General features: G+C 45.5%; 1 protein-coding gene across 6 annotated transcripts in view; it reads right to left on the reverse strand.

The window, feature by feature from the left end:
- SETBP1 (SET binding protein 1) overlaps positions 1–20057 on the reverse strand; it is a 264044-nt gene that overhangs the window by 131960 nt on the left and 112027 nt on the right. For 4 of the 6 annotated variants that reach the window (XM_080370916.1, XM_080370914.1, XM_080370911.1 and 1 more), the window contains one exon: positions 11702–11773. The exons of the other annotated variants lie outside the window; for them this stretch is intronic. In XM_080370916.1, coding sequence (XP_080227042.1) covers positions 11702–11773 — 72 coding nt within the window. The remainder of the gene's footprint in view (positions 1–11701; positions 11774–20057) is intronic. 6 annotated transcript variants of the gene reach the window in all.

Below are 20057 nucleotides of genomic sequence, written 5' to 3' on the forward strand. Positions count from 1 at the left end.
GCTCCTCTGGTCTGTTGAGATCTGTATGACCACAGGCTGCCTTGCTGTGACACACTATGGTGGCAGTAGCTGTGCAGCCATGTGGAGGGATGGCTCCTCAATTATCAGCGAGTCATTTTTGAGTACATCTTCTCCCTGGAAGCAGCAGGAAGATTTCTGAACCCGCCTGATTGATTCATTCATTGACTGATTTCACTGGGATACGATCCATTTAGATTTACAGCTCATTTGCAAGGAGGAGGGAGCCCAGAGAGGCTCATCCATCATATTCTCCATCATTGCAAATCAAAGGTCAGCTCCACGTTGAGACGCTCTCAATTGCAAAGGGAGAGGGTGTTTGGCAGCATGGCTCCCAGAGATTTCTGGAGCTGCTGGGTACTAATCCCCATGTTTTTCCTGGGGAAAAAAACAAAACAAAACAAAACAACAAAAAACCAAAAACAAACAAACAAAAACCCACAACAAAACAAACAAACATAAATCCTTCCTCTGAAATGGTCTGGCATGTAATGGCAGAGGACATGCCGGAGGATCTGAAGGGACGTGGTGGCCCTTCAACAGCCAGCATTGCATGGCTGGACCAAAGATAGCCCCTAAAAGTCTGCGGTAAGGCTGGCCAGTATGGCCATCTGTAACACAGCAAAGGTGGGAACACCACAGGTTAGTGACTCAAAGACCAGAAGGACAGCTTCAGGATTAAGCACCTGCTCCAGGTTTTTTAGGGCTTTTAGGACCCCCCACTCCCCCACCCCCACTCCCCCAGAAGCACAGGGCTGGGCAATAGGATCATTTTAATCAAGCAGGCACTTTGCTACCCCAAACAACCAGCTAATTATGGGTGACACAGTGACACGGTTAGCTTTTGCAGGGAATTAGTCTAACCCTCACGTCTCTGTGCCTCCTGAGTTGCTGCTGCCGTTCTGCCAGGCACCAGCAGAGAACTTGGTGAGTCCTACAGAGCTTCAGAAGAAGAACAAACCCATCTTCCTGCAAAGGAAACTTGAGACCAGGAGATGACAAATAGGCAATTTTAATACAGAGGAGGTTGGCTCTTCCCTCCTCCACGCCAAACAGGACTTATGGAAAATCCTGCTTTAAAGAGCCAACAGGCTCTTTATTGTGCCAGCAATAAAAATGAAAGGAAAATACAGGCAGCCTTATGCTATTTGTTTTATCTACCAAGCTGAATATTTTCCCTTCCAGTGACCACTTCTGGGTGTTTGACTCTGTCAGAGAAGAGTAATCCAGTGCCACAAGAAGCCAACAGGGAGATGCCTGCTCCCTTCACCCCAGTTTGGTGCAAACCTTTGATTCACACCCAGCATGACCCTCTCTACAAAGGGGTACATCTTCCTGTTGGAGATGCAGTGGACTCCTGGGATGGGATTTAAGAAGGTCAAGATCTGCTCCCAGCCCTTCTTCTCTGTGCCATGACCAAATCACCTCACTTAGTGTTTTTTCTGTCCTCTGAAATGGGTATAACATCTTGACCCGCCTTGTGAGATGCTGAGATTTATGTGTGAAAAGCATGACATAAAAACTAAGTATTGTCACATAAAGCAAGATGAAGCTATAAAAAAAAAAATCCAAGGTAATGTGGGTACCATTAAAATCCTGACACTGAGTGCTAGAAGTGACTTAAATTGGCTGCAGTACTCCCACTGTTCCCTTTCATTAAGCCCAGGGAAATATTGCCTTGCAGATAAACATTGTGATGTGGTAAATGTCCAGAACTTAATGAAGTCCATTATAATTGACAAAAATGTAGTTTTCATTACTTTATGAAAGCCTTATTCATATGTATTTAAAAAAAAAAAAAAAAAAGAAAGAAAATAATCCAGAAAGAATGTTTTCCCTAAGCAAGTGCCAAGGGAGAGAGTAAACAACTTCTGCTAATACACTTTCATCTCTTCTCCAAGGCTGACTCTCCCGCGAAGGAAAGGCTCTTGTTACACACCCACCAGCCCTGTCCACAGCCTTCTTGCAAACCTCCACTTTGCACCCATCCCAGTCACAGCTGGACACAGCTGGGTGTGCCGATAGGCACCGTGACACTTCTTCCCACTGCTGCTTGCCTGCCCCAGCCAACCCTTCGGCTGCCACCTTCACCTTTTAATGTCATACAGTCCTTGGGACAAAACCAATAATATATTTGCTTATGATGCTCTGACTGCAACAGGGACTTTTATGGAATGCCACAGTATCATCTTAACTGTGGGGACGCTGCTGATTACAGGGGTCACATTGGCAGCGAGGGAGTCTGTAATGTCTTCCCTTGTTCAGAGGATGGATACACTGGGAGTTCAAGTTTCTCTCTCCAGCTTCCATTTCTTGGTGCTTTGATCCTGACCACCTTTGAGAATAAAAGAGGAATTTAGCTCTTAAATATTATTCAGTTCCTGGTGTCTCGGTTAACATCCATAAAAGGATCAGTTTCTTTGTTACACAGGACAAGGCTGAGACGACAGAGTTGTAATAGGAGCAGCATGAAAAGAATATATCTTTTTAGTTAAAAAGGGCCAATCATTAACCATGTAAATAAACGAGTGGCTATTGAGTTTTAATAACACACTCCATTCTCTTGCTCATTCATGAAGAGGGGTGAGGAGAAAATGTTTTGAGGCTTCAAAAAGATATTTTTTTAATTAGAGAATTACACATCATAGTGTTTCAGCACCACAAACACCTGCGGACAGTATGATTGCAAAACAGGACATTCTTGAGGCTGCAAGAAAATGGGCACAAAAAGGAGAATCCTGTTATCAAGCAAAATATCTGAAGGCTGTGGTTGAGTGTTTTGTGGTTTGTTTTTTTTTTTCTCTGACTTTTAAAGGTGTCACATACTCAAATTCAAACAAGCAGACAGTTGCCAGAAACAGTCTGAAACCAGTAAGCTGCTTGCATTGGACATATCATTTTGGTTTCTTGGCCTCTTGACACTCACATTAATTTTAATCTCATTTGGGTTTCATCCAAGGCAATTGGAGAGTTTTTTAAGGTCACCAATGACCTCTGAACTTCAATGTTGGCATTTTAGGGCATTTTATCTAAAACAGGAGATAAGGGCAGAAATGGCCATTCATTCACCAACCTAAAAAAAAAAAAAAAAAAAAAGTAATGACATAATTTGGGGTTTCAGTTGAAGCAGCTGAAGTCAGCTGCTGAGGCTGTACAAAGAGGTGATACTGCTGGAGGGAGGAGTGTTTTGAAGAGCATGCAACCATGGTGTCACTTCCTTTTGTCAATAGTACACAGCCAACAACTGATAAGAAGTTCAGTTCTAACTCCGTATGCTTGCAAAGTAGCAACCCTGAGAACCCTAAGCCACACCTGCTCTTGGTTGTGTCTGAATTTCTGTTTCTTCCCTCTGAAAGACTGTAGAAATGGAATTTTTTATATGAAGTTGGGTCTTAGGAAGAACCAGTAGATAAATAGCCTCGCATTACATTGTCCCTGGCAACTCAGACTACTCTGAATGTGTCAGACCTGACCTTGGATTCCTCCCAGTGAGAGATAATACACATCTCTTGTTTCTCACTTAGACTTGCCAAGACATTGTCTTGAGCTTCATCTCCTAGGTGCTAAATGGCTTGCCATGCAGGAGATAAGCTGAAGCTCTCAGATGAAGGATAAGGCTGATAAATTTGCTCCTTGGGAGCAAGGGGACCTCTGATGTTGTGTCTAAAGGTCACCTAGAAGATAGAACTAAGCTGTTAGCATCATAAAAAAAAAATAAAAATCCATGGTAAATACCTTGCAGAACATGTGCCTCTCTCCAGGGGGAAGACCCTGGCCACTGTTCATCATGTTCCTCTGTATGCTGTGGGAAGTTTCTCAAAGTTTCTCAGACCCTGTGGAACAGCTGAGTGCGTGACCATGTTAGCTGAGTGAGTGACACAAGGTTCAGAGTGCTCTATGTCAGAAGACACATGGGCTGGGATGCCACTCCTCCTGCTGCCCCATGGCAAGGAAGGCTCCTATGACAGAAGTTACCTAAAGAAAAAGGAGCCTCTGATGTCTTCATGGTGATTTCAGTAGGCTTTTTGCAAAGGAGTCTTCGTTACTACCAGCCTGCTCCATTCATACCCATTAAAGAGCTATTTATTACCCTTCTACCCAATACCATCTGCAAACACTGCAGGTCCTGACAACACTGAATCAGAAATAAGGCCACCTTCCTGAGGAGGGGAGCAAGGCACTGCAGAAGGTACCATTTCTCCTCATTCCCTCTTCCTAAGACAAGTGTAAGAAAAGACATTTTCCTCCCTCACCTTGTCAAGGGCTCCTTCCAGCCATCTGAGGCTCCTGCTTTTATGCTTCCATCACTGTCACGCACCTTTTCCCAGCCATGATGGCATGGTAGAGCCATTCCCTTCTCCCAAATGCCCACATCATCTCACTTATCCTTACCAAGCTCATGCTCTGCTCTTGTCCACGTTACTTTCTGATTGAAGAACCAGGAGCATCCTATAGAGCAGCTGCTGCTCAGATACAAGAGACCAGAACTGTGGTATTCCAATATGAAGGGTACTGTGGCAACTAATTTTGGTGGCACATAGATAAAACACCAATTTCATTTATCTGAATCTAGTAAAATCTGAAAAGACGTTGTAGGAAATCATGCCTATGTCTTAGTCAATGGAAATTGTGGGCTGTTTCTGGGAAGACTGACAGTTGTAAAACGAATCTGCCAAACGTTCATTCACAGCTTCATTGCAAAGCCATTACAGATACAGCAAAGACCGCCAAACTCACAAGGGTGTGTGTGAAAGCACATGTGTGAATGGGGAACACCACGTTTTCTTTCTTCCAAGGCAACCTGGCAGCCTGGAGGTGACAGGAGAGTAAAGAAGAGATGCTCTTGACAGTGCCAGTACACCTCAATGCTGTGGGACTTTTTTTTCCCCAACTGATAACTTGAGCCTGAAGTCACCTCTGCAAGAAAACCACACAAGCCTTCACTAACAAATTGCTCATGATGCTTGGAGAAGGGTGCTGGAGGTCTCAAGCCAGCCCATCTCACCCTTCCCATGAAGAAGAGCACACTGAGGTGTTGATTAGTGTGGCTGGCCAGGCTGCTGTGCTGCCCTGTTAGCGGTGGATACTGGAGCTGATATAGCTTGATTTTACTGGTGCTCTTTGCAGCTGTTTTTGCTGCACCCAGAAACCACAGAAGGCTGAAATGAAACTACATGCACAACATCTGCAGGTCACATGTGCCCTGATACTCTTGTGTTTATGTTCAGGCTGATTATTATACACAGAAGGAGGATGTGCAGAAAACATTGGTCCCTGTGGGATAGCACGCCGCAGTGATTTTCAAGCTGGTTGCTCTGCGAGTAAAAGCCAGGGTGCTAGCAAGCAATGCCTGCAGAGTTAGCCTTGATTTCAGCTTTGTGGATCAATATTAACAGTAATATTGTATTTCCAGGGCATACTCAACTGACAGAACTATTGATTATTTGGTCTGTAGCAGTGCATTGATACTTGATAGCGAACTGGCGCACTGAAAAAATAAATGTGCAGTTGTTAACAAGCTACACAGGGCATTGAGTTTCAGTGACACAACTGGGATATCACTTCCTTTGTCTAAAATGGAACATCTTTAACGTGTCAAAAATATAATTTACTTATTTGACTTACTGAAATACCTGGGGAAAATGCCTTCCTCACTGAAACCTGCAGATTAAGGTCATGTTTCAAAATACGTGCCAAATTCAATTGATAATTTCATCCTTACTGTGACTAAACACTTGAGCTATTCTTAAAGGGAAAATATTGCGTTGGATATGTTTAAACATGTATTCTATCAGATCATCTTGTGCATGAACAGATTTCAGTGAAAGAAAAGACAATGAAACATTACACTTTGGTTACAGTAGTTGAGCCAAAGTTATTTTTTTCACCTAGGTTTTTGATTTAGTACAAAAAAAATACACACACACAAATGTATATATACTTACAAACATATAAATATATACATATAATTGGATAAGGTGAAGTCAAAGTAAAACTTTCTTTATCAAACAAAGTGTTTACTTATATTTGAGACATAATGTTATATCCATCCATGAGCTGTTTTATTATATATAAGCTTACAATTGTCTCCTATGAACACATTTAACTATCAACCACTAAGCCATTTAAAGGAAATCATAGAATACCAATCCTATAGCTGGCACCTATTGATAAATGAACCTCCCTACGGTGAAGGAGAAAGAAATACCTTCTATGAAGAAAAATAATGGGTGGAATTCACTGTTGCAGGGAAAAGCACATCAGTGACTTATCAGTCTTTTTGTCTGAGCTTGGAGGGGCAGGGGAGGTGACAGGTAAATATGCAGGAAATGCACCTCTGCTACACATAGCCTTTCTCTAGGGTAATATAACCTTTTCTCTGCTATCAGGATCAAGGGAGGCTGAACCGGCCTCTGATGGCAGCTCTCCGATCCCAAGTTGAGGGTGATGGAGGATGGAGTTGAGGATGTTGGAATACAGTTTCTTAGTTGGGCCTGAGCTTCTTCAGATGCTGGTAAGCTAAATGTGCCCAGAAATATTCCCAGACATCAAGGCAAACTGGCACAGAATGTTTTTTATCTCTGCTCAAAACCATAACTTGACTTCGCTAACGCAGCAGCTAAATGCAAGTAGCTCACTGGGATGAACCCTGATCCATGCTGAGGAATGATTTAGGAGCTTGCTAGTTGTTGTGGACCAAAAGTGTTCCAAGGACCGGTCTAGTAGTTTGAGTATACCCAGTCACACTCCTATTAACAGTCCCAGAGCTTAAGACAGATGTAGCCCAAAACATTAGTACGACGTATGTCCTTCTTCCTCTTTTCCTGCCCAAGATCAACTCTTTCCAGCCAGGAGAAGGGAATTGTATGGCTCTAGATTTGGTTATAACATTAATCTTTTGCTGGTTTATGAAATCACTCTTACTCAGTGAGAAACTGGAGATCACTACTGTCTGCAGTCCAAGAATAATTGCAAGGAACCAGATGTTATGTGTTTAAAATGACAAAGGTGTTTTACGTGGGGAGCTTAACTTCATAAACAAACCACTGCCCTCTTTTTCCCATCCCACACCACGTCATCTGCCTGACACTACATCTTCAGCATTTCCAACTTTGAATTGCATACCCCTAAAAAAGCATCCCACCTCAAGTACTTGCCCTATGCTCTAGCCATGCTATATTGGAGGACCACAAAATGTCCCATTGGGACTTCTACGCTGAGCTGTCCAAGGCAAAGCAAATGTGTTTTCATGGGTCCCTCTGAGCTACAACAAACTGAACACAAGCTCTTTACTCTGAGAAGAACTGACCATATGAGGGCAGGGCCCATCTGGCAGAAGGCATAGCAGGATTAACGCAATCCCACACCAAAAGGGAAGATCTTGGTACAGTATTTCCCAAGTCTGGGCACCCTTCTACACCCCACAGACACATAAGAACTACAATGCAGATGAGGGAAGCAGGGACAAAATTTCTTACCTACACCTTCTTCACCACACACACCACAAAGCCTTCTCAGTGGAAAGGTTTCAAAGCTGCCGTCAGAAGCTATCACTCCTAGATGGGAGCTGTTCAGGGGAACCCATCCCTCTGAATGGTTTCATTCATGATGCTTGTAACCATGGACATCACCCATGCAGCAATGGAATTGTGGTTTGCTGATGGAGCTTGGGAGGAAGCACCTTATCGTAGTGAGCCAGCTGTATTTTGCTAATGGCACTTCTTTGGTGGACAGACAGCATCAAGGCTGCCATCCACCCTTCGCAGTGCCTGGTTTGCCCAAAGAAGAGATGGTGGAGAGTTGTGTCAGGCAGCTGGTGCCTTCTTCCAGCTCCTACCTGGCCCTGGCAGTGGCAGGTGAAAGCACCATGTGGGCTCACAGACTCAACGTTGCACACTGGCTCCCTAACTCAGGAGCCAACAGAATCTAATACCTTATGATCCTATGATCTCATGCAAGAGGTAGGAGGAGTGGGAAGCCCAGCAGGCACCTGATTGAAGAGGCTGGGGGAGTTAAGAAATGACGGTGTCCTGCTGTGTATTTCCTCCACCTCCATAACCTTCTCATTTTCCAAGAGTTTCCATAGGGCTGTGGCAGCTATTGTTCTCCAGATCCCACTACACTAACAGCAGTTCGGGATCCACATACCACCAGCCCTTCTTCTTCTTCCCATTGGGAAAATGATGCGCTTGTTTGGCTTCAACAGCAAACAAAACACGTACAAGTCAGCCACCCCCATGCTAACCATGTGCAGGGTTATGCTACATACTCCACAACCAGGATGGGCTGCCTGGACATGCTGTCCTGCTCAGCTAAGCCCAAAACTTCACAAACATGTGTCCACCCTTTCTTCCTTGCAGGGGTGACCACAGAAGCCAGATCAAACTTTGGCACAACCATTATCAATGTGCAGAGGCAGCAATGAACATTTCTTTTCTTTAAGGAAGGAACACTTTTCCTTCTTAAAACTCATTAATTTATGCCAAGTTATCAGTAGGGATAAAGATGCATGTTGGCCATTAAGATAAAAAGGAGGGTAGTTTAAACGTACAGCAAAGTTTAAGGATTAATCTTGCACAGGTAGGTAGGTAAGATCAGTGGAAAAGTTGTTCTTGTTTCTATTTGGCTCCATAAAAAGAGAAATACTATCAGGGCTGTGCATTTTTTAAAACCTGCATTTTTTTTCCTAAAAAGGGTTGAAAATGGTTTAAGAATTACTGTTTTTATCTCAGAAATGACAGACATTTCCATGTGAATGTTTCCCTTTGCAGTCAGACACCCACCTTCACCATGTGTGTACCTTTGATTCAGGGACCGCAGGTGAGCTGTGGTCCAAGGACTCGGGGTTCATTTTGTGTAGATCTTTCTGCCAAAATGGGGTTATTAGTGACAGAAAATATTGCAAGGTCACCAATAGCCTTGATAGAAATGGGAGGGCAGGAGAATATTAGGGGAAAACTGTAAACTGTAATATCCAACTGTAGTTGACAAACCCGAGTGTATTTGGATTTCACTCCCCTGTTTGTTTTCTAATGATTGTCCTGGCCCGAGTGATTAACCACCGGAATATACCAAAGAAGGTTATTCGCAGGAAGGATCTCATGATAAAAAGGCTATTCCTGGCCCTCTTTCCATCACATCATAATCTGTTCACTAATATGGTTTGAGATCTTAGCTGATCAAAAGGTCATAAGATGTTACTGCTAAGTATCACTCTGTCTCTGTTCAGCCAAAGGCGTTTTTGCTCTGTGCAGCAGGAGAGGAATGCAATAGCAAAGCCTTCAAATCTGTTTGTATAATAGATGAAGTCTTTGCTATATGGCATTTATCTTCCTTCAGGGAGTGACACCTGATAAATAAATCTCTAGTTCCCAGTGAATTTAAATAAAACAAAGCCAAATCACATCCCTGCACATTGTAAATACAGAACTGTGGAGAATGTGACAGTTCCCACTCTCCCACCATTGTCTTTTCTACAAAATCTATAAAGTGTTGACCAGCCTCAAATTCTGCCAAAATCAAGGCAGTCCAAAACTCTGACTACATTACGAAGTGTATAGCGGTAACATAGGAGGGTCTAAAAGACACATCACTTATTTAGACTAATGAAATAGTAAAAATTACTTCTTTTTTCTTTAAGTTAGCAAAAAGCAAAATTAAAAGACATGAGGCTTATTAGCATATCAATAGGAATAATTGAGCGAAGATTGGGAGAAATCTAGTAAATGGGGCGATGTGTTTCCCAGTGAATAACACTAGGGGGGACAATTTTCAAACATCCTGGGATGAATAAAATAGGGAACCACATCCTACCCAACACCACCATATTGGCCAGTTGGTCTCTGTTGTACTGCGGTGTGCTGGTGGCGGTGGGCCCACCAGTCCTGCTACCATGCCCATCCCTGGATGCCAGCCATCACCTCCAACACCAGCCACAGCCACTTCTCTGGCCATCCTGTGTCCAAGTTGTTCAACATAGGCAAACCCACAGATCGCTGCCCAAAACAGCAGGGAGAGAGGGTACCACTGCCAACAACCACCTGCCACCTGAAGTTCTTGTCTAGCAGGTTGGCAGAGCTAGCTTCTGTGAGCATTACCATTGGAAAAAAGCACTGTTTTGTGTCTCCTGCACACCTGAAGGGTTGTCACAAGCAAATGAAAGCCCTCAGCATTTCCCAAACTATCCACCCTGGATCTCCAGAGGCAGAGATCTATGCCAGGACCAACAGACAGTTTCTTTAGCTGCAACTGGCAGTCATTTTGCTCCTCTGCATGCTTTCAAAGCTGAAAGCCATCAAAGATTAGCAGAAAAAATCATGACTATTTTTTCCCTAAGAAGCAGCACTGGTAATAGGCTTCAGGAAAAATCCTCCTAAATGCAAGTGATAAGCGTAGACTGTGTGAAGGCTGACAGGTCTGATTATAATTATCACTGCAAGGGGACCAGCACTAACTGCCCTTCTGGAAGGCAATGACAATTCCTGGAAGGGAACATGCGAGTGAATTATCATAAACAAAATCATTGCAAGTGGAGTTGTCTTTCAATGGGAGACTAAATAAGGCCCTGATCTGAGGGGGGGTGGGGGTGGGGGGTGGAACTCTCAAAACAATGAGCACTTATTAAAAAGTTCATCCCGACAGAAAATGGCGCTCAATGATGTGCTTGAGTTTCACTGACTTCAGGATGATGGGAGTAAAAGAATGGAGCGGGACACATGAGGCATGAGATGGAGTCATGCATGTAAGAGGTTTTTGGAAAGAGGGTATCTTTTGAAACCCTACTTAGAGATAATGTGAACAGAGAGACCCATAGAGCGTGTTGGTCCAGACTGAGCTAAATGTTCAAAATTAAGACAAAATTCAGGCAGCCTTGTCCCAGCCTTCCCCCCTTCCTCACATCCTGGTGGGAAGAAAGCCAGAGTCTACACAGAGCTCTTTAAACTGCATCTGTACACCAAGTTCCTCAAATTGCACCTATATATTGACTGAAATACCACATTAGCCTTCCAACGGCGTTTTGAGGTAGATATGGTAGGTAGTATTCCTTCAAGATCATCCTTCCCTAACTTTCTTTGTGCTCTCTGACAGCATCACATTTTCCTTAGGCTGCAGGTTGCTTTGGCATTTCTCATTCTATTTCCATTGGAAACTCAGAAGCAGAGAAACTTGGTCAATCTGGAGGGAGGGTAGCAGTACAGTAGCTTTTTCTTTCTGAACACAGGGAAATAGATATTATCTTCTTAATAGTGGGCTATAACTGCAGAGGAGATGGAGAGAAGAGCCTCAGAGTCAAAGGCAGTTCTAGGAATTTCAGTCTCATTATATCTCAATGGAGTGAAGCAAATAAATTGCGCAAGGAGACATATGGAAGCTCACTACGCAAATGGCCTATTTAAGGCTCTTACTTCCTAATTAGGTCCTGGTGTCAGGAGGTTGATAACAATTATTCGCACATAGATCATTTGGATACAATATAAACTGTTCTCAAACTCAAACCATCACCATGGCATGCATTAAAAAGAAGCCCTATTTAACTTGATCTTTTTAGACTGTTTGCTTAGCACTTGGACTATCAGTTTTGTGCTACACATATCCTAAATCTCATGTCTAACACCGCAAGAATGGGCTGGAAAGGAAAAAGGATTAAACAAAACCCTTCACAGCCATAACCCTTTGTTCTTACCTTGTTCACAGATTTCGTCACTGGACTCTGCACAGGGAACCCACACTCTCTTCCCAAATTCTTCATCTGACTCTGTGGCGTTTCCCAAAGCAAAGAGAAAAAAGAAAACCTTGATTGTGGGAATGACTGTGCAGAAAATGGTCACAAGCATCCAAAGTTTTGCTCTGCTTTTCTCCATTTCCTTAACATCTTTCTGTGTGCCCACCACCACCTGCCAGCCCGGCCCCCCCGAGCACTCAGTGCTGGGGTTCACCCTCAGCCCCACTCAGTCTAGGAGGGGCCCCCAAGCTTCCCCTTAACACACACAGACGCTTACATTTCTTCTTCCAAGTAGCCCTGGTAAACACGTCGGCACCATGGGGCCATCACGGCTTTCCCCGGCAGCCGCAGGGCTGGCAATGAGGCGTGATGGCAGGGAGCGGTGCCATGGATTCCTATGACAACCTACATCAGAAAGGCTTAGGAAGAGCAGCAAGGTGTCACGGGGTGCCAACCCGCCTGCTTTATTGAAGAGTTAAAGCAGGGAGATGAAGCCAAGGACTAACACACTGCAAAACCATTTAGAACAGGGTAAGGGCTTGTGGTTCAGCGTCGCGACTGCAGCAAGCCTGCTCTGCCCTGTGCTTCTGCACTTCTGGTATGAAAATGAGATCTTCCTCTCCCCTTCTTCCCCTCCCACTTCTCTCCCCTCTTTGTCCACCTCTCCAGCCCTTCACATAAAGGTGAAATATTTTACATTTTCACCTGTGGTGATGCAGATCAGAGAGTGTTTGCTTTGCTTTGCTTTGCTTTTCACTGATTTTGCCCAAGGCATCCTTTCAAGCGGCAGTCTGTGCAAAGATAATAGGTGGCACAATTCTCTGTAGCTGGAATCGGCAACAAATCAGCCATCTGCCACTCCAGGGGTCTGAGATTAACCCAGCTACTGGACCGTGACTGCAAAACATTTGCACATTTAGATTACAGAAATGTGAGGTTACCGGTCCAAAAAATAAAAGACTGGAAGTGGGGAAGGTGTGGGAAAAAGGGGTAGAAGATAGCCTTGGAAGAGCCCTCCAGATTAACACTTCCAGACACGAGTCATCTCATAACAACCCCAAGCAGACAACATTTCTCATTATAAGGTGTTAAAAGGATGAAGGATTTGAAGGAAGCAACTTGACATTCATGAGACATCATGTTTCAGGGAAATATATCTGAAGACACCTCTTTGATAGAGGGAGAAATAAAGACAAAGACATTCAGCTGCCTTGTCAATGCCTTGCAATGCTCCTTGGGAAGTATGACCAGATATATATCCAGATGGCTTACTTGGACCACCTGGAAAGTACAAGAGTAACATTTTTGGCCCAAGATAGACGAGATCCATTACACAAGCTCCCTTACTCCAGAGCACTGTCAAGATATCAAGGAAATTGAAAAGGTCTGTAACCTGAAATATCAAAGTTCAGGAAGGTCTCCTCATGTGTTGTCCTCAGTTTACCTTCCTGAGTAACAGTCACCACACATTTCTACTTCGTGCACATGGATGCTGTTAGTCCATACTAATATTTGCCCATTTCATTGGGATACTCTCTACAAATCTGTTGGGAATTGTGATTTGGGAACTGAAGTAGTAAGAGGTTTAAATCAGTGGTAAACACAAGCTGGCTCCACATCTAAAAGCCTGAGCCATCCTCTGTGCAGGTGCACGGTGGGTTAGGACAGCTGCCAGGGTCTCCTCTGCTCACTTTGATGTGGGCTTTAATCCCTACTCCTGGCATGTGCTTTTGTAGGTTGGAATCACATGGTCAGGGATCTCAGGTTAAAAAGAGGAGTTTGTGCCCAGAGAAAGAGGTGCAGCTGCAGCCAAAAGTATCCACAAGAACTTCTGAGGCAACAAGAAACTGAGGCAAGGTAGGCATGGTATGTGTCCTTAGTGAGGACGGTAGCTAAAATACATAACCCATCTCACTAAGTCCAAAGAGGCAACTAAAAAGCTAACAGCAAGCACTTGTGTGCATACAAACCCACATATTGCTATGGATGTACTTTATTCAAGATGAACAGGTAGGATGGGGTGGAAGGCACGATGGCACACCTATTACTCTAAATTACATGGCCAACCCTCTTGTTGACATTTGCCATGGTTTCTTCACCCTCTCCAAGGTTCCTGGGCCAAGAACTACACACCCCTCTTTTGCAACAAGTTAAAAAGAGCAAAAAGAGAGGATAGCATCTTCTCTGTGCAAGCCCAAGTCAAGCTGTGGCAACTACATGGTACGAGGCACAGCTGAGAGCTGAGAAAGAGCAAGGGATCAGTTGCTGAAGACATCCTACTCCATATAAAACCTGATAGTCTCACCTCAGAAATGAGTGCACCTCCTAGCAACATTAATTTGGGACTGAGCTTTCAGTCCTCCAGGGGAAGGACCACTGATCTGTGAGGAGCTGTGAGGAGAATAAGAGGGTGAGGAGAGCAGGCTGGATAACACCTTTAAGTCTCCCTAAATTCCTCACTGTTTATCATAGTATTTCCAAAAGGCACTGCTTGGGCAGAAATAGGTGTTCCGAAACCAGGTCTACATGTCTGAAATCAAAGGTGAGTTTTGAACTGGTCTGGATATATACTAGGGCATGGTTTTCAGGTGAGAGAAAGGTCACAGGGATCATCCCACACCTGGGACTACAAACTGGGCCAAGCTAACAACCCAACAACCCGCAAGCTTCTGAGATGCAGCAAGTTAATGAGCCTCTGCCCGCGCTTTAGAAAGGTCTCCTTGAACTTGACCTGCTGACTGTGTGAATGCTAAAACTGCTGTTAAAACAGGATCTGGACCCATTTTCAAACCCAACGGCAGGAGTTTTCTCTTGTGCCCGTCTCCAGTTTCTGTAATGCCAACCTAAAACTCCAGATCCAAATGCTAGAACGAACCAGAACAGAGCATGTGTGCGGTGGGGGGAAGATCTTTGCATTCAGTTTCAACCATAAAACTACTACAAGAATGCTTGTGCTGGTAATAACTTTTAAAAGGCTTGAAAAATATCAACAGCCCATTAAAAAAAAAAAATGCACTTTCATGTACTTTTTCCTAGCCTGTGAATGGAGGGAAAAGGGGACCAACACAGGCAAAACCTCTCTTTTCAGACAAAAAACACAGCAAAATTCCAGCCCATCCCTTGCAAATTAATCAAACTTATGAACTGCTGTTGAAGTTTCAGCCCTATGTGATTTGGGGGTCTTTTTTTATGCAGGCACGCTTTGCAGGAAGGGGCTTTTGCAGCTGAAGCACCAACAGTGCATTAACCAGGCGCCCAGCTGAGCTGTGGAGCCGCCTGGAAGTTGCCTGTCTCCCAGCAAATGAGAGGCGAACACCGACACAGGCGACGCTGCACCTTGCAGAGATTCATGTGTCCTACAAGTAACCTTGCATCAGGATACAGAGCCACGAGTGCAGCCTTATGGGTATGGAGAGAGGAGGAGGAGGACAGCAAGGAGGAGGGGAAGGAGTGGCAACAGGAAAACAATCAGAAAACTCCCTGGGAATCAAGTCTTCTCTTCCTCACTAGGAAAAAAATAATAATAATAAAAAAAAATCCCTCTCTGATACGGAGATGGCAGGAGGGGATGAGCACACTTGTCCCTTCTCTGGTTATAATCCTTTCCAGCGAGCCCCGTAACAGACACACACGGGCTGGGGACTGGCTACACACAGTGTTTCTGCCAGGCGCTTGCCACGCTGCACCAGCTCCGGGGTGCACAATACTGTCCCCCTTCCTCCCCCTCTCCACCCTGAGTCACCAGCAAGGGTCCCCTCTCTTTCCCAGAACCCTTAAATATCATGGGGGTGGATGGGGGAGTAAAGGATCCAATTTAAAAGAGAAAGGGGAACAGGGGGGAGGGAGAACACCCTTGAGCCCAGCCAGCGGCCCCAAGCATTCGCATTCCCGGCACGTTTCGCTGCTCTCCAGCGCAGCCCAGCTTCGAAATATTAGTGCGGCGCAGAGTGCCATTTTCGAGTCGCTGCAGCTCCTTCTTGGCACCGGTTCAGCTTTTTGTCTTGCCTTCTCCTCCGAGTGCCCAGTGGAGGGAGGAGGAAAGAAAGGAAGAAAATAAAGCCCAGCCGCCTCGCTGCTGGGGCCATCAGCCTCCCTGCAGCACACCCCACCCTGCCTGCGGCACCCAGCACCCTCCCAGCCAACTCCCAACCAAACCACTCGGCAAACATAAATCTCTTCCCACCTCCACAGCAGGCAGTTCACAGCCTCCTTCACCCCCGCTCCCCCCCCCCCCCCCAGCTCTCCCACCACCCCTTTTCATTGCTCTTTCCTTTATACTCCTCTAAATTTTTCCAGCCAAGCATTACAACCTTCCACCCCCACTTTCTCCTCCATCCCCAGCCCTCCCTCCCACCTCCTCCCCTCACATTGGCAACAACAAAAAAAAAAAAATCATGCCATGGTTGCCATTGCACTGGCATCTCCTCGGAGCGGAGAGCCACTGCACCCACAACACGCCTGGCAGGTCCCATCCAGCCCCCAGCTGCCCAAGCGCAGGCAAGCTGCTGTGCGCACAGGCACACACACGTGCACACACACATGTCACGGGGCAGGACACACTCTGTTTGCATCCCTTGGCATTGCTGTAAATACAAACTTCCTGCAAACTTGGATTTGGCAACTGAATTCCTCCTTCTGCTTGTGGTGCTGGGATTAAAAAACAGGGAAGGAGGATGTATTTTTTTTAAGCAACACAAACATGGCACTGAGCACTTCCACCAACAACTTCTCAGCCTGCTGTGCTGGCAACCAGCTGCTGGTTCCAGCCTGGCACCAGCTTTGGTTTGTTTTTCTCTCCTCTTAAACACCCTCCTCCCAAATATTTATTCTCTTTCTTTTTTAGTTTGGTTATTTTTTTTCTTCTATTTCCCTCTTAGCTTGTCCATAGAGGGACTCCCCCCCACATATCCAAAGCAGCATGTGTGGAAAGAGCACCAAAGGGAGTGAAATATGATGTAATACTCAAAGGACCAAGAAGGGGGAAAAGAACTCCATTTGAACACACAACATACGTATGCTCTTTCTGACGAAGATGGAAAGAATGAGATATGCCCTAAAACCAGGCAACACAACCCTTGTCCATGCCAGGGTGTGCAAGCCCCAGGCCCTGCCATGCAAGAGGGAGGGAGACAGGTTTGATTGCAAGGCTGAGAAAGGTTGGTGCAAAATATGTGTTCTCCACAGAAAGGAGCTGAGAGAGGCAACTTTCAGCCAGTGATGTGACTACAATTGAACCAGAGTTTGAAACACTGACATACGCATGACGGAGATAAAGTGGTGTTAAATGCACCTGCTCTGGTGCCTGGAAGAAAGAGAGTTGGAGGAAAAAAAATATAATAATGCTGATGCTGGGGATCAGTGGGGAGGGATGTGGAGGGGAGAAGATGCACCAGGGATTTTAGCATGGTGGGATGAGCGCATTAAGCTGCAAGCCAGGCTGGAGACCCAGAGCAGGGTATGGCCCCATAAGCAGCCGTTGATGTCCCGGAGGCTTTTTATGAGCCTGGTTGCACTCCTTTGTCCTCTGAGACACATCAGGCTTCCCTGGAAGCCACGGGAGTTAGAGGGCGATGAAGCAGATGGGCACTGGCTATGTCTCAGGGCTGGTGCCTCCGCTCCCTGAAGCAAGTTGCTCAGGAGGCTCAGCAAAAGTGCCAGGAAAAGGCTGGGGCTCACCAAACATGCTCCGGCCAGCTCGGGGAATAGCAGAGCAACCGGCTCGAAAGCAGGGTCACAGAGACAGACTGGGAGACAGCCAGCCAGCCAGCATGCTCGGGGTGGTACAGACAAAACAGCAGTGTCCTGAGCAGCTGCCTAATATGTATCTTGGCAAAATCTCACCTGGCTGTGGATGAAGCAGAAATCGTCAGGCTGGAATCGTAAACCCATCAGTTGGTCTGACTTTTGCTTCCCTGGCCTGCACATATAATGCAGGAGGAAAGCGGAGGGCTGGATGACACCCTGTAGCTGCCAGAAGCCACATGGAGGAGCCGGTCCTTCGACCACCACCAGCTGCTACATGTGGAGCAGCTGATGGGCAGTCACTGAAGTGGTCTTAAGCAGATGCCCTGCTGTGACTGCACTCATTAAGGGACGTGGCACCTCTGCCACTGGGATGTGCCCCCTGCACAAGGTCCACATTAGAGATTTCTCCAGGCCACCACAGCACAGCTGGGGCTGGATGGGTTGCCTGGACCAATGTCCAGGTAAGACCACCAAATCCTCTCTTCTAAGTTGTGGTTTCACTGTCCCAGGCCCTTTGCCTAAGAATGTCATCCAGCATTGGCAAAGGTTCCTCCCAACATCTGCTTCTGAAGTCAGCCGGTGTCTATCCGAATCCTCTCTCCCAGACAGTTTACATGTCTTTTCTCTCTTCACTATTCCTCAGGCTTAGGATGGGTTTCTGCCCTGCCCTCCAGCCTTTACGACCAAGTGCTGGCATTTGGCAGGACAGACTGGGTCCCTCGCGTGTGTCTGTGGCAAAGCAGACCCTGAAACCTCGGCTGGAGGCTCCTGCTGAGAAGCATTCCTGCCTGGAGGTATCATTGCAGTGACTCCCAGATAGAGGCACTTTCAGATCCTTTGAGTCAAAAGGCGCTATAAATAAAAGATATTACGGACTAACAAGTTCTCAGTTGCAAACTGGAGTGGGAAAGAATATTTTAGCATCCTCTTTCTAAGCACATTAACTCTTGGCAGACATAACTGTTCAGGTCTTCGGAGCTGAAAACTTCACGCTGTGTAGCACGTTGAGTCCACATGCTCCACCTCCAGCTTCAACAGCTCTAGAATCTACACTGCCCCTACGCTACACCCCTCCACTGCCCGTCACTATGTTTTTTTGGGGGTTGCAACAGTAAATATACACTCTGGGATGATCTTTCCCTGGAAAAAACTCTGCCTTCTCTGCTGTAAGCTCACAACAGACAGTGCCTAAAGATTTTTATCAACTGGCTTCTGATGCTTCTCTTCCCAGGGTGAGCAAGCACTTTGTATCAATCTGACTTGCTTTAGTGCAGTGACCCAGCGCTGTGCTCCGCTGCTGAAAGTTCAGGTCCCAGCTGCGGGGCTAAACTCTTCCTGACACTGTGCTGATTTCTCCGTCTCTGTCACCCATGCTGCCAGGGAGGGGAGGGGAGGGCTGTTGTTTTTTTCCAGGCTGGAAAAGAAAAAAAAACAATTGTGCAAAATGCACAGAAGATGTGTCAAAGGACAGGGGGGAGGAAAGCAATGCCGACATGTATGGTGAAGTTGAGGAGAGGAAATCCTCTGGGCAGCATGGGGCACTTCATTTTGTTCTTTTTTCTTCACCAAGGAGAAAATCTTGCTCAAGATGCAATTAAAACGTTACAGACAAGGAAAAGCTTTTTGGGATTGGGATGTCTTGAAGAACTTGTGTGCGTGCGCAAGTGCACGGGGAGAGATGCAGAAGGGGAAATCACTAGAAGTGACGGGTGAACTACAAAAGATTGGGTCGTTTGTTTTGGATAAAGATCTCCACATGCAGATGCTTATCTAAAGCCCTCAGTCTTCAGAGCAGGGCTGGAAATGTCTTAAGACCAGACCCCTGCATGATTTCCAGTATCTCTCAGAGCAGTCACCCATGCCAAAAACACCACAAAAACAGCTTTTTTTTTTTCTTTTTCTTCTTCCTTTATGCAGTGTTTTGGTTCTTCTGCTTCTGGTTCCAAGCAAAACCTAAAACCGCAAAGTCTTTGACTTGAAGGTTGGACCGTGCTTATTTAGTTTCAAGCCATCCTGATTCTCATGATTGCACACATGCAGGGGAAACAGGGAAAAATGCTGCTGTGATTCTATGGAAAACTTTAAAAAGAAAAGAAGGCTCCCTGAAAAATGGCAGAAAAACATGATAGTTTCCCTAAGAGAAGAATACGAGCCTTGATTTCTCCCACCTTAAGCAGACTACTTATCTGTAAGCTGGGCTATTCTTCCCATAGATAACATGCCAGATCACAGCATTCCCAGTTCAAATGAGCCTGTTAGCCTTCGGTGGTTATTAGTCAGCAAATACTATTGAATCAATAAACAAAATAAAGACTTTGAAGAGTCTCTGGTTTCACTACCCAATCTCAAAACTCATCGGATCTTCAGTAGTCCTCGTTTGAGAGAGAAGGAAGAAAGAAAATAGTTTGAACGTGATCCGGTGCCCTCCAGTTTTCTTAAATCATAGGGTAATTGGGGTAAAATAGCCTGGGGATGATGCTGTTGGGATGAAAGCAGTATGTTTTCCTTATGTCCTCTGGACAAATAGGGCTGTTAGAAGGCTGGTTTTGATCTCTGGCTGGATTTACATTAG

The sequence above is a fragment of the Falco punctatus genome, assembly GCF_963210335.1.
Source record: "Falco punctatus genome assembly, chromosome: Z".
Taxonomy (NCBI): Eukaryota; Metazoa; Chordata; class Aves; order Falconiformes; family Falconidae; genus Falco; species Falco punctatus.